Source organism: Euprymna scolopes, chromosome 25 (assembly GCF_053919585.1).
Source record: "Euprymna scolopes isolate OS-2025 chromosome 25, ASM5391958v1, whole genome shotgun sequence".
NCBI classification, from domain to species: Eukaryota; Metazoa; Mollusca; class Cephalopoda; order Sepiida; family Sepiolidae; genus Euprymna; species Euprymna scolopes.
The window spans coordinates 62110966-62125815 of NC_136506.1; the positions used below are offsets into that span (position 1 = coordinate 62110966).

The 14850-nt window shown below is 31.8% G+C and overlaps 1 protein-coding gene across 4 annotated transcripts in view; it reads left to right on the forward strand.

Moving 5' to 3' along the window:
• The window catches only part of LOC145247391 (uncharacterized), a 90337-nt gene extending 85982 nt beyond the window's left edge, over nucleotides 1-4355 (forward strand). For all 4 annotated transcript variants that reach the window (XM_080109093.1, XM_080109094.1, XM_080109095.1 and 1 more), the window contains one exon: nucleotides 3138-4355. In XM_080109093.1, the coding sequence (XP_079965219.1) occupies nucleotides 3174-3563 (390 nt within the window). In that variant the 5' untranslated portion in view covers nucleotides 3138-3173 and the 3' untranslated portion in view covers nucleotides 3564-4355. The remainder of the gene's footprint in view (nucleotides 1-3137) is intronic.
• The last annotated feature ends 10495 nt before the right edge of the window (nucleotides 4356-14850 follow it).

A 14850-nucleotide genomic window follows, 5' to 3' on the forward strand; every position in this document is an offset into this window, starting at 1 on the left:
TACTTTAAAGGAGTTATGAAGGTGGAACTCCCCTCAAAGCATCAAATATATCCTATTTGAATGAAATTTAAATCATATTGATTAAATGTTCCAAGTTTGAACTCTTAAATCTTTGAGTGCCGAATCTCTAACGCCTTAAGACATCTGACATCTAATACTTTGCACTAAATTCACCTTTTGTCAAATTTAATTGTGCTGGAAGATAAGTAAATAAATTCCTAAGATTAAAGCAATTAATATCCGCAACTTGACCATTAATCAGCACAAGAATCATCAAAGTTTAAAGGAAAAAAATCTTAAATCTTAATGGCCTTGAGAAATGTGATTTACAAACCTCCATTATGAAAAGATTACATGTCACTTGGTCTAGGCAGGTATTTTTAAAAGAAAAGTTAGATGAATAGGATTCGAACTAAGAAAAAAATAGAAAACTTTTCACCATTATCAACTGAATATTTTAAGATTCATTTAGTCATATCTGGAACTCTGCGATTATTTTATTGGTTCAACATATATATATACACCGATCATAGTGTGTTTAGATTGCATTAAAATGTGCGCTGTTAAAAAACTGATTAAATTTAGAAATAAATTTATTTCATAGAAGGTTACAGATGTGCATCGTGTTGCAATCTTGCTGTAATCTTGATATCTGTTTAAGAGGGAGAAAGAGAGATAGATTAACTAAAAGGAGAAGGAGTAAAACTAAGATGGAGAGAGTCACACAGAAATAGATAGGGAGAGAAAGAAATGGATTGAAACAACGTGAGAAAGGAAGAAATCAAAATAGAAAGAGAAGAAGAAAAGAGAGAGAGATGAATGCGGAAAAAGAGAAAAATGATTGCGACAATGATTACTTTTTCCAATGAATCTCAGCATGTGATGCGTTATCTGTTTGAGGCGACGCACTGTTACTTCCTGCACCCTTCTCGCTATCTGCTGTCACTGGTGACTGTTTACATAATTCTCTTCCGGATTTACGAATATTTCTATTTGTATGGCAATTTCTCGCATATCTTTATGGGATTCCATCTTTATTTTATTTTGTTTATTTTATTTTTTTCTGTTTAGATATTTGTCAAATTATAGGCATAAGATAACTTCAAGAATAATTGCTTCCAGTTTTTGACTCATTCCTATCAGACAATCATATTTAGAATTAGTAATTATCGTAGTCAGTTATAAGTTATCTCCCTGTATTATAATTCTTCACTGACGTCATACTAGAAATAGAAATAAGACTTCACACTATTTCTTATCACAGACAGCATGAAGTTCAAACATAAAAACATACAGTTAATAAAAGCATGGAATGAACACGACATGCATTCTCTTACAGCAATGAATTATTGATACATAATGATATTTGAATTAAAAATGAATTATTACAGGGTGGAATGATAAAATTATTGCCCCAAAAAAGACTACATGATTCCATTTCCGTTTGATGAAAACCAGTTTTCTTTTTTTGTTGCAGGCCATCTACTAGTTGGCCAGTTGTATACAAATCCCAAGAACAGCAGTAGCTTTCTATCATGTCTGAAAGTGACACAATGTTCAACGAGCGAGATCGGAGATGCACCGCTGTACAACTCATGCTCTCTACTGATCCAAGTTATGACAACAGGATCATTGCCAGCACCCTCAAAATGCACATCCTGACGGTTCAACACTTGAGGGTATGCCCAAGGTGATGAAAACAAAGTTTCCGGCCATAATTATGGTCTTTGGTGTGCTTTCAAGTGAGGGTCACATCCTGCCACATCTCATCTTCGAAGTTGACTGCTGAACAGTGTGGTGATCCCCTTTTGCAATCAGGTGGCCATTGGCAAACCCTGGGTGTGGCAGCAGGACTTGGCGCCAGTCCACAAATCCAAAGAGACCCAGGTCTGGCTTCAGAAGTGTTACAACTTTGTACCCTTCTCTCACTGGCTCACTCCTCCTCCCCGATCTGAACCTTCGTTTGGTCATATGTCAAGAACATCACCAACATGACCTCCCACAACACCAAAGCCAACCTAATAGCCACCATCTGCCAAGTATTCACCAAGCTCCCGTCAGTGCTTGTGGAAAAGGTATGTTCCCAGTTCCGGACCCATATTGAGGTGGTGATTGAGGCTGAAGGTGGTTACGTTGAATAGATGTCAGCGCGACTACATAATCAAGTTACTTGAATTGATTTTTTTCAATAAAAGTTTTAGAATAAAGATGCAGTGTTGTTTTCTTTAGGGTGACAAATTTATTTGTACTGTTTTTATAGAAGCACTCAAATTAAGCAACATTCATTTGAGACAATATTCATATAGGTGACTATCTTGAAAATACCAGCTGCTATAAGTTTGAAAAAAAAGAATCAGATTTAATTGTTTCGGTACAATTTAAAGTAAAACCATATTTGGTTGTATTGATTTTATATGTAGAAGAGGAAACTTTGAATCATAAAAGAATTTAAATGAATAATGCAACCAGAGAGGAAAGATGAAGGTGGTGCCATATATATGTTCATTTCATTCTGGTAGACATGTTATATCAGAAATGTTTAGTAAGAAACTGAAAAACTGTGTCTAATTTCACACCTTTAAAGACTTATATAGCTGTTGGTCATATGATTGAGAACATAGGTACATTTGCATGGGTGTATTATCTGACAGCCAATTCTGGTGAAAAGGTTGAATGTCGTTAGACCAAGGTTTCTAAGTGCATTGGCCTTTAATCAGTAGGATGAGAAAGCAACTTGTGATCAGCTACAATATGAAATTGACAGGACATTGGGTCAGGTGGAGCATACAGAAAATACTTGCTCGCCTAAAAAATCATCTATCAGCTTCCCTGCTCACAAACTGAAATAAGGAAAAGAATATGAAAATATACTTGGTCGGTATTTTGTCTGATAAAATGTGTTTGTAAAATCTTAAGGTCAAATAGTCATACTGCTGCTGCTGCTTTATATAGCTCTGAATGCTGGTTATAGAAACACAAAGAAAACTATTGGACATGGATAAAAATATGTATAAATTTCAACATGTATGAATTATTTTTGTGAACCGTTTATTTATTTTTGTCATGTTTGTGTACAATCTGTCAGATTTGATGCAATTTCTAATTCTCCATTTGTTTCTCGTTTTGTTTATTTGCAGAACTTATCAATGACCAATTAACTTGCAATCTTTTCGATGGAGAAGAAGAAGGTTGACTCTCATGATTCAGCCTATTACCGACGCAATTTGCAGACCACTTACGGCTGGTATGGCTCTCCTGGTTCCAGTGCTTCTCTAGGCCGAGCTGGACGTCCTAGCAGGCGTTATATTGAACGCTCAGCTGAAAGACAAATACCACGCCCTGATTCTGCAAATTACATCTATGATGGAGGTCTCTTTACAACACCCTCGTCCCCAAGAAGAGATTGCTTTGTGATCCATCCAGAATGGGTATCTGAAAGTAGCCCTACCCATGTCAAGGTGGCCCGGGAGAAGAAGAGTCGTTCTGGTACATGGCCAGGACGTCGATGCCGAAGTGCCCCACCCCCGAGCTATAGAAATCCTATTACGTGGGAGCCAACCTAACAGACAAGAATGACTGCACGTATGTTCACAGATTTCATCTGAAACAAAAACGGGCTGGAATTACCGGAATTGCAGTGCCTCTTCCTCCCTCCCGAGATAATTGCTTTCTTTGCTTCTTAACACCATGGAGAGATGTCTGCAGGGAGACCAGTATGTACAAGACTGTGTAAAATGAGCTTATAAATGAACACACATACACACACACAAACACACATACTCATACATCATAACAATAAAAACAAAACACTTCCCAAATTTTTGTCTGAATTCTTTTGAGGTGTGGCGTTTCATCATAATTGACATTTTGGATTATTTGAAATTTTGTTCTCATCTTGAATGTAATTTTGGCAACATTTCTGACGATCGAATTTCATGATCTTTAGGTATGTCTTGTTGAATTCAGGAATTTGTACAGGATTTCAAACAGAACCCTTCAGAATAGCTTATTCTTGTTCCATCAGCCATGACCAGGTAGAAGTCTTACATAATAACACTTAAGATGAGAATAGTAGTTCGAATAATTCAAATAACAAATGATCAATCCTCATCTCAAAATTTCTGAAACATTATTTGCATTGTTTTTTTTTTCTTTTTAAACTTTTGTCCTCATTGATATTTATATTTCTACAACATTTTGGACGATATGCCATCTGGTCTTCTTCAGTTATCCACTGTATTTTTTCCATATTCAATGTTGTTAATTATTTCGAAGGTTGGAGAGCACATCATCCAAAACGTAGCCGAAAAATAAATGACAAAAATGTTAAAAAATAAATATCCAAATAAAACTGATGCGTTTCATTTCGTTCTTGCTTTTCTATACACACACGTTTCCCTGTCTTCCCACCACTATCATCATTTCTGACTTAAAACTTAAAAAATGTAATTTTAACACCTGATCAACAATCTAGGAGCAGTCCAAGAACTTTTCAACCAAATGACTGGGGGAGGGGGTCAAATCTTTAAGTATTTATTTAGTCAAGAAATATAGAAGAAATATGGAAATACTATATTAAAAGTATTTATTTATTTTGTTTTTCTTTGGACTATTGACATTGATTTGTATGTTTCTATGTTTCAGCCGATGTAACCTCCGATGAATTTTGATGCTTCTTTTGAAATGAATTATGTTAAGTTGGTAAAAGTTCAAAATAGTTAATGCACAATATCTCATAGATCAAAATAACAGCAACACATAATTTATAGCAAAGTCATCAGAATGACATTAAAGTTTTAACGTTTATAACACATTTTATTTTGTATTTTTTCTTTGATAAAATCTACAGTTTGTCTTATCAAATATCAACTTTAATGATTCATTATATTTGTTGAAATTCCTTTCCTTAATTATACGTCAACTATAGTCAGGTCTTTGAGGCATGTATTGCAAGATTGTAATATTTGTTGAAATTCTTTTCATCTACATCTTTTCTTTGAAAATATATTTTCATAGAACTTTCAAACTGAAGTATCTAAAGAAAATTCTTTTACAATTTTGTAATTGAAAAAACAAACAAATCTATTTTTTATGACATACAACATGCTGCATTTTCTACGTTTGTTGGTTGCCATTAAAATCAATTGTCAAAAAGACTGATTTTACAGAAGAAAAAATATGAAATAAAAAGTGTTATAAATGTTAAAACTGGTCTGGTTAGGTATAGAAATTCCTGCTGGTGAGTTTAATATAAATTATATGTTGTTTTTTTTTGTCTGCAAGTTATTGAGTGTTAACTATTCTGTATTTTTATCACTCAAGGCTTGACGTAAGCAATCATGTGCAGTGTGATATGAACATAGTTAAGTGATTTATTATTTGTGTTATTTTTTTTTAAATTAACAGTTGACTTTGAGAATTCATATCGATACTAGGTTAAATAATAATGGAACAACCTCGTGCATAGGAAGAGCCTTTCAAACACAACAGTGTTAAGGTTAGTATCAGATATTCATGTTTTATTTCACATGAATAAAACTAAAAAAAACATAACAGAAAAAAAAATACTCTAAATGCAACAACTGATCATGTCACACTCCACAGGATTATTTATGCAGTAATGTTTATTAATTTAATACTAAGCATAAATAGTTCATCAGTTTAAGTATCTAAAAAAAAAAAAGAAAATTTTTTTTTACAAATAAGTCACTATTTATCAAGGCCAAAAGCCACTTAGATTAACAAACTGAATGAATTGTCAGTTGAATGATAAAGAATATTATGGGAGGATTGAAAATCACAAATGAAATTGACAAAAGATTGATTACTTATCAGGCTTGTTTATGACAAGTATGTGACGGGAAGCCCTTTCTTTGTAATGGCTTCCCGTCTGTGGAACACATTACCGATAGACTGCTTCCCTGCAGATTGCAACAAGGACATGTTCAAATCCAATATCAGAAAATACTTGTGATAAACCACCCCATAAGTAACCAAACTTAGTTCATTTTGTTGATTAATCTTAATACTCTGATAGTGTTCTTCATCATTTGGCTGACAATCGTTCCATCTCATTAACATTTATCCTTGAGTGACTCTTGGCCTTGATAAGTGGTGACCCAATAGTAAAAAAAATAAATAAGCAAGTAAAAATAAGAGAAACATCAATGTACACAAATAATGAACAAACATAAATATGGAATGGACATCACAAGAAGTGAAAGAAACTGAAGAACTTATCAGCTGATGCATAATAGAAACAGAAATTTCAATATCGCAGAGGACAAATATTCTGAAGAAAAACAATGTAAATAATAATGTAATCGAAAAATTTCAGATTTTAAAAAATTATATAAAAATCATCATTCAACTGTGCATGTTTTTTTTTCAATATGGCTGCCGAAGAACATTAATGAATGCTAACTGCTCATTTATTAATTAGCCCATCATTTTTTCTCAGCAATTTTTCTTAATGCTTAATGATTTTCAATATAACATTTTTCTCAGCAATTTTTCTTAATGCTTAATGATTTTCAATATAACATTTTTCTCAGCAATTTTTCTTAATGCTTAATGATTTTCAATATAACATTGAAGATGACTGATAGTTAAATCCTTATGTTTTTTACTTATTCATTTAATAATCCTAATTAAGCTTTCGAATTAATTTTGAAAATCTTACCTTTCTAGTAATGAAGTTCTTATAAACTGTGAATATATTATAAATCTTATCTAATAATACTAAAAATTTGAATAATATAATTTACAATAGATATTAAAGAGGTAATGATCATGCCTTGGCAGCCATCTTGGACACCATTATAAAAACCGCATATATATATAAAAGAGACTTTTAATAATTTATTTCTCATGAAATTAAAAAACAAGTTTGATAAAAATTAGTTTCCCTCTATTTTCAAATTAAATGTTAATTTGATTAGAGCAGTGTCTCCCAACCTTATTCTGTATGTGCCCCCCCCCTTAATTTAATATAAATTCTTTATGGCCTTCTTCATGTCAACTTCAGTTCTTATCCACCCACTCCCCCCCCCCCATCCCTAAACATTATACATCTAGAAAAGTAGATTGTGGCATCCAAATGCTAACTCCAATTGTAAATCAAAGAATAATATTATTTGGATAAATATTTTATTTGAATAAATTCATTTATTTATCAAATCTATCCAATAAAAGATTTATTAGCAAAATCAGGTCAATGCAAATGTGATGGATAACAGAAAATTAACAATTGCAAAACGAAAAGAAAAATTGAAAGACAAGTTGGTGAAAACATACTTCAAGTTAAAGAAAAGAGTTTTAAATTAATAAAAAAATTAAAACAAAATTTTTTTTTAATTTTAAACTCAAAACAACAACTTTTGCATGATCAGGCGAAAAATATGACAACAAAATGGGTTATTCATTTAATTTAATATTTGAGTTAATAATAAATTCAATATTTCAGTTTGAAATAAATAATTTAATTGCAAAATACACCAATATCTATATTTTGTACATTCTAAATTTTCTGTGGCCCTTTGTGACCCTTTCCCCATTTTTTAAATTTGGTCTTGTGGCCCCTGAAAAAAATGTCATGGCTCCTGTGGAGAAAAATGAACTAGAAGATAAGAGATGTTATTTTTTTAATCAAATGAAAAAATAGATAAGAAATGTTACTTAAATTAAAAGAAAGAATTGTTTTAATTTTTTTTTCAATAAAAAGTGTAATAGATTCTTTTTAGATTAGTATAAACATAAACTATAACTTTTATACCTTTTTATTTAACTTCATAGGTTCATTTTCATTCTAACGAGTGTGTGTTTACATGCTGAAAATTATAGATTTTTTTAAAAAATGTCATTTATGAAAATTTATGAAAAAAACAAATTTTTATAATTTATTTTATGAAAATCTTTCTTCTAACATTATTTCAGAGGGAAAATATAAAAATATTTATGATCAGTAGAATTTGGTAGGAATCCAAGAAAAAGTAGACAAATATGAAATTACCATACTACATTATGGATCATGACTAAAAATTTATCAATTATGAGGATAAAAAAGTAAATATAAAAGACCTAAGTGTTTCTTTAAAATCACATGGATATGAAAAAAAGACTTTATTTTTTAAAAAGTTCATTATTTTTTTTTTCATGAACTCTTTGAATTTCAGTGTATTCCTATCAGAAAAAACAAAACATACGCTTATGCATGTTTTTTCTTTAATTTATTTTAATTTAAAGTTTTATTTAATACTATCATGTATTAAGTAAAATTATGTGAGTCAACCATGTTGTTAGCCTCTGCATTAAACTACACCTCACAAAAATGTTCATTATTTTGATTTTTGGACCTCCATAAACTTATTTTTTGCATTTGTTTGTTAAAATTCAATTATTTACAAACTTCTGAAATTTATAATGATTTTTAAATAATTTATTTTAACTTTTGGAATTTGTTTTTATGACCATTTTATTCATTTTCGATTTTATAAAATTATAGAAACCCAAGAAATTAAAATCATTAAACATCAAAACATAAACATGGCTGAAACTCGTTATGTTATCAGGAATTAAATACAATCATAAAAATCAAAGCACTTTTTATGCCACAGTGATTTTAAAAAAAGCATCAAAACCTAAAACCATCATTAAAAAATTAAATTAAAATAAATAAATAAAGCAAAAAGAAACTGATTTTCTAAATATCGTTATCTGTAAATGGATGGCTAATAATCTTTATTTTTCCTAATTGGAACTGGTCTGACTTTTAACTCCAACTCGCGCAAAAGCTTTCCAAACTGTATTCTATGAAAATGGGAAGCAGTTTTTCCTTCACTTCAGCATTGTTTTGTGTGCAATTTTTTTCACCATAGAATTTTTTTGTATCATTTTTGGTTGATTATCATTTCAATTAATATTTTTTTCATTTTTACTACATAATTGACATTAACAAAAAGAAGGAAAATCTTTTTCTTCAAAACAGTATCTACAAAATGCATCTCGGGACAACATGAACAGATCACACACACACAAGACACATGCAAAACACATGAAAAATAGATCTCCTTCTCTATGTAACATTGACATAATAACTTGATCGTCCGTCAAAAGTGCCCAGATTTGTCTGCTTCTACAAAAATAATGAAAATGTAAAAAAAAAGTCTAAAAATGCTTCCCTTGTTTTCACAGCACAAAAAAAAAATAAATAAATAAATAAATAAAAATGGACCCAAAATCTGTCCTTCACTCTTAAAATAACTTTGCTAATAAATATTTTTTCTCTTGATTTTCATTGCCTCGTTCTTTTATTTTGTTGTTTTTGTCTTATTTTTAACTTAATCAAAAAGTTTCAGAATTTTTTAGATGAGGGTTGATAATTTGTATCATTTGGATTATTCAGACTACTGTTCTCATCTTGGTTATTATTTTCACGTTTTGTTCAAAGTAATCTCTGACCTTCTTCAGATGCATCTTATCAAACTTAGGAATCTTTATTAGATTTAAAGCTCCCAAAATTTATAATAGAATTAAGAACATGGTACAATGGCAAGTGTTAAGTCACTAACAGTTTTAAGTGACAGTCTTCTGGAGGTTGAAGATCATCACTGCAGTCAATACTAAGAATAAAATAAATATTACTTGCTTAAGACATCTATCTGGTCACGACTAACAGAATGAGAATAATTTATCCCTGTGATTCAAATAAAAAGTTCACTTTAAAAATTCTGTATAAATTCCCAAGTTCAACAAGATGCACCTGTTAAAGGTTACATCAGTTGAAACATTGTGAGAATAACATTCAAGATGAGAACACTTGTTCAAATAATCGATGTATCGATGCCTCCGTTCAGTCTCGAAAGACAAAGGATACCCAATGTAGGGGCAGTTGTGCGTGTAACTGTGAGGCAAGGGTTGCACCAATCACACATCTGAATCGGCACCGTTTGAGTTCAGTGGCAAGGGGGAGTCCAGGACGATTGGAAACAATGCCGAGATAAGTGGAGAGCACATACAGCACCTGGTAGTCTTAAATGGTCACCCATTTATTACTCAATAGGTTCAGTGTTGCTTAACTTCGGTGATCCAGTGGGAATCGGTGTGTCAGCAGGATTATACTTTACATAATCACGTTTCAAATAATAGAAATAATACAAACCAATCAAGAAGGTTAATTTTTTTATCAGAATTTGTTTGCTTGTTGATAAATTCACGTTATAATTGGATTTGCATAATTAACATAATGGATACCATTGAGACTAATGAATCGGTCACATTAACAGCAAATCCTCTTCAATCTATTGAGACTAATTAATCGGTCACATTAACATCAAATTCTCTTCAATCTATTGAGACTAATTAATCGGTCACATTAACATCAAATTCTCTTCAATCTATTGAGACTAATTAATCGGTCACATTAACATCAAATTCTCTTCAATCTATTGAGACTAATTAATCGGTCACATTAACATCAAATCCTCTTCAATCTATTGAGACTAATTAATCGGTCACATTAACATCAAATTCTCTTCAATCGATTGAGACTAATGAATCCGTCACATTAACATCAAATTCTCTTCAATCTATTGAGACTAATGAAGCGGTCGCATTAACATCAAATTCTCTTCAATCGATTGAGACTAATGAATCGGTCACATTAACATCAAATTCTCTTCAATCGATTGAGACTAATGAATCGGTCACATTAACATCAAATTCTCTTCAATCGATTGAGACTAATGAAGCGGTCGCATTAACATCAAATTCTCTTCAATCGATTGAGACTAATGAATCGGTCACATTAACATCAAATTCTCTTCAATCGATTGAGACTAATGAATCGGTCACATTAACATCAAATTCTCTTCAATCGATTGAGACTAATGAAGCGGTCGCATTAACATCAAATTCTCTTCAATCGATTGAGACTAATGAATCGGTCACATTAACATCAAATTCTCTTCAATCGATTGAGACTAATGAATCGGTCGCATTAACATAAAATTCTCTTCAATCTATTGAGACTAATGAAGCGGTCACATTAACATAAAATTCTCTTCAATCTATTGAGACTAATTAATCGGTCACATTAACATCAAATTCTCTTCAATCGATTGAGACTAATGAATCCGTCACATTAACATCAAATTCTCTTCAATCTATTGAGACTAATGAAGCGGTCGCATTAACATCAAATTCTCTTCAATCGATTGAGACTAATGAATCGGTCACATTAACATCAAATTCTCTTCAATCGATTGAGACTAATGAATCGGTCACATTAACATCAAATTCTCTTCAATCGATTGAGACTAATGAAGCGGTCGCATTAACATCAAATTCTCTTCAATCGATTGAGACTAATGAATCGGTCACATTAACATCAAATTCTCTTCAATCGATTGAGACTAATGAATCGGTCACATTAACATCAAATTCTCTTCAATCGATTGAGACTAATGAAGCGGTCGCATTAACATCAAATTCTCTTCAATCGATTGAGACTAATGAATCGGTCACATTAACATCAAATTCTCTTCAATCGATTGAGACTAATGAATCGGTCGCATTAACATAAAATTCTCTTCAATCGATTGAGACTAATGAATCGGTCACATTAACATCAAATTCTCTTCAATCTATTGAGACTAATGAAGCGGTCGCATTAACATCAAATTCTCTTCAATCGATTGAGACTAATGAATCGGTCACATTAACATCAAATTCTCTTCAATCGATTGAGACTAATGAATCGGTCACATTAACATCAAATTCTCTTCAATCGATTGAGACTAATGAATCGGTCACATTAACATCAAATTCTCTTCAATCTATTGAGACTAATTAATCGGTCACATTAACATCAAATTCTCTTCAATCGATTGAGACTAATGAATCGGTCACATTAACATCAAATTCTCTTCAATCTATTGAGACTAATTAATCGGTCACATTAACATCAAATTCTCTTCAATCGATTGAGACTAATGAATCGGTCACATTAACATCAAATTCTCTTCAATCGATTGAGACTAATGAATCGGTCACATTAACATCAAATTCTCTTCAATCTATTGAGACTAATGAATCGGTCACATTAACATCAAATTCTCTTCAATCGATTGAGACTAATGAATCGGTCGCATTAACATAAAATTCTCTTCAATCGATTGAGACTAATGAAGCGGTCACATTAACATAAAATTCTCTTCAATCGATTGAGACTAATGAATCCGTCACATTAACATCAAATTCTCTTCAATCTATTGAGACTAATGAAGCGGTCGCATTAACATCAAATTCTCTTCAATCGATTGAGACTAATGAATCGGTCACATTAACATCAAATTCTCTTCAATCGATTGAGACTAATGAATCGGTCACATTAACATCAAATTCTCTTCAATCGATTGAGACTAATGAAGCGGTCGCATTAACATCAAATTCTCTTCAATCGATTGAGACTAATGAATCGGTCACATTAACATCAAATTCTCTTCAATCGATTGAGACTAATGAATCGGTCACATTAACATCAAATTCTCTTCAATCGATTGAGACTAATGAAGCGGTCGCATTAACATCAAATTCTCTTCAATCGATTGAGACTAATGAAGCGGTCACATTAACATCAAATTCTCTTCAATCGATTGAGACTAATGAATCGGTCACATTAACATCAAATCCTCTTCAATCTATTGAGACGAATTAATCGGTCACATTAACATCAAATTCTCTTCAATCGATTGAGACTAATGAATCGGTCACATTAACATCAAATTCTCTTCAATCGATTGAGACTAATGAATCGGTCACATTAACATCAAATTCTCTTCAATCTATTGAGACTAATGAATCGGTCACATTAACATCAAATCCTCTTCAATCGATTGAGACTAATGAATCGGTCACATTAACATCAAATCCTCTTCAATCTATTGAGACGAATTAATCGGTCACATTAACATCAAATTCTCTTCAATCGATTGAGACTAATGAATCGGTCACATTAACATCAAATTCTCTTCAATCTATTGAGACGAATTAATCGGTCACATTAACATCAAATCCTCTTCAATCTATTGAGACGAATTAATCGGTCACATTAACATCAAATTCTCTTCAATCTATTGAGACTAATGAATCGGTCACATTAACATCAAATCCTCTTCAATCGATTGAGACTAATGAATCGGTCACATTAACATCAAATCCTCTTCAATCTATTGAGACGAATTAATCGGTCACATTAACATCAAATTCTCTTCAATCGATTGAGACTAATGAATCGGTCACATTAACATCAAATTCTCTTCAATCGATTGAGACTAATGAATCGGTCACATTAACATCAAATTCTCTTCAATCTATTGAGACTAATGAATCGGTCACATTAACATCAAATCCTCTTCAATCTATTGAGACTAATTAATCGGTCACATTAACATCAAATTCTCTTCAATCTATTGAGACTAATGAATCGGTCACATTAACATCAAATCCTCTTCAATCTATTGAGACTAATGAATCGGTCACATTAACATCAAATTCTCTTCAATCTATTGAGACTAATGAATCGGTCACATTAACATCAAATCCTCTTCAATCTATTGAGACTAATGAATCGGTCACATTAACATCAAATCCTCTTCAATCTATTGAGACTAATGAATCCGTCACATTAACATCAAATTCTCTTCAATCGATTGAGACTAATGAAGCGGTCACATTAACATCAAATTCTCTTCAATCTATTGAGACTAATTAATCGGTCACATTAACATCAAATTCTCTTCAATCTATTGAGACTAATGAATCCGTCACATTAACATCAAATTCTCTTCAATCGATTGAGACTAATGAATCGGTCACATTAACATCAAATTCTCTTCAATCTATTGAGACTAATGAATCGGTCACATTAACATCAAATCCTCTTCAATCTATTGAGACTAATTAATCGGTCACATTAACATCAAATTCTCTTCAATCTATTGAGACTAATGAATCCGTCACATTAACATCAAATTCTCTTCAATCTATTGAGACTAATGAATCCGTCACATTAACATCAAATTCTCTTCAATCTATTGAGACTAATGAAGCGGTCGCATTAACATCAAATTCTCTTCAATCGATTGAGACTAATGAATCGGTCACATTAACATCAAATTCTCTTCAATAGATTGAGACTAATGAATCGGTCACATTAACATCAAATTCTCTTCAATCTATTGAGACTAATGAATCGGTCACATTAACATCAAATTCTCTTCAATCTATTGAGACTAATGAAGCGGTCGCATTAACATCAAATTCTCTTCAATCGATTGAGACTAATGAATCGGTCACATTAACATCAAATTCTCTTCAATAGATTGAGACTAATGAATCGGTCACATTAACATCAAATTCTCTTCAATCTATTGAGACTAATGAAGCGGTCGCATTAACATCAAATTCTCTTCAATCTATTGAGACTAATGAATCGGTCACATTAACATCAAATTCTCTTCAATAGATTGAGACTAATGAATCGGTCACATTAACATCAAATTCTCTTCAATCGATTGAGACTAATGAAGCGGTCGCATTAACATCAAATTCTCTTCAATCGATTGAGACTAATGAATCGGTCACATTAACATCAAATTCTCTTCAATAGATTGAGACTAATGAATCGGTCACATTAACATCAAATTCTCTTCAATCTATTGAGACTAATGAAGCGGTCGCATTAACATCAAATTCTCTTCAATCTATTGAGACTAATGAATCGGTCACATTAACATCAAATTCTCTTCAATAGATTGAGACTAATGAATCGGTCACATTAACATCAAATTC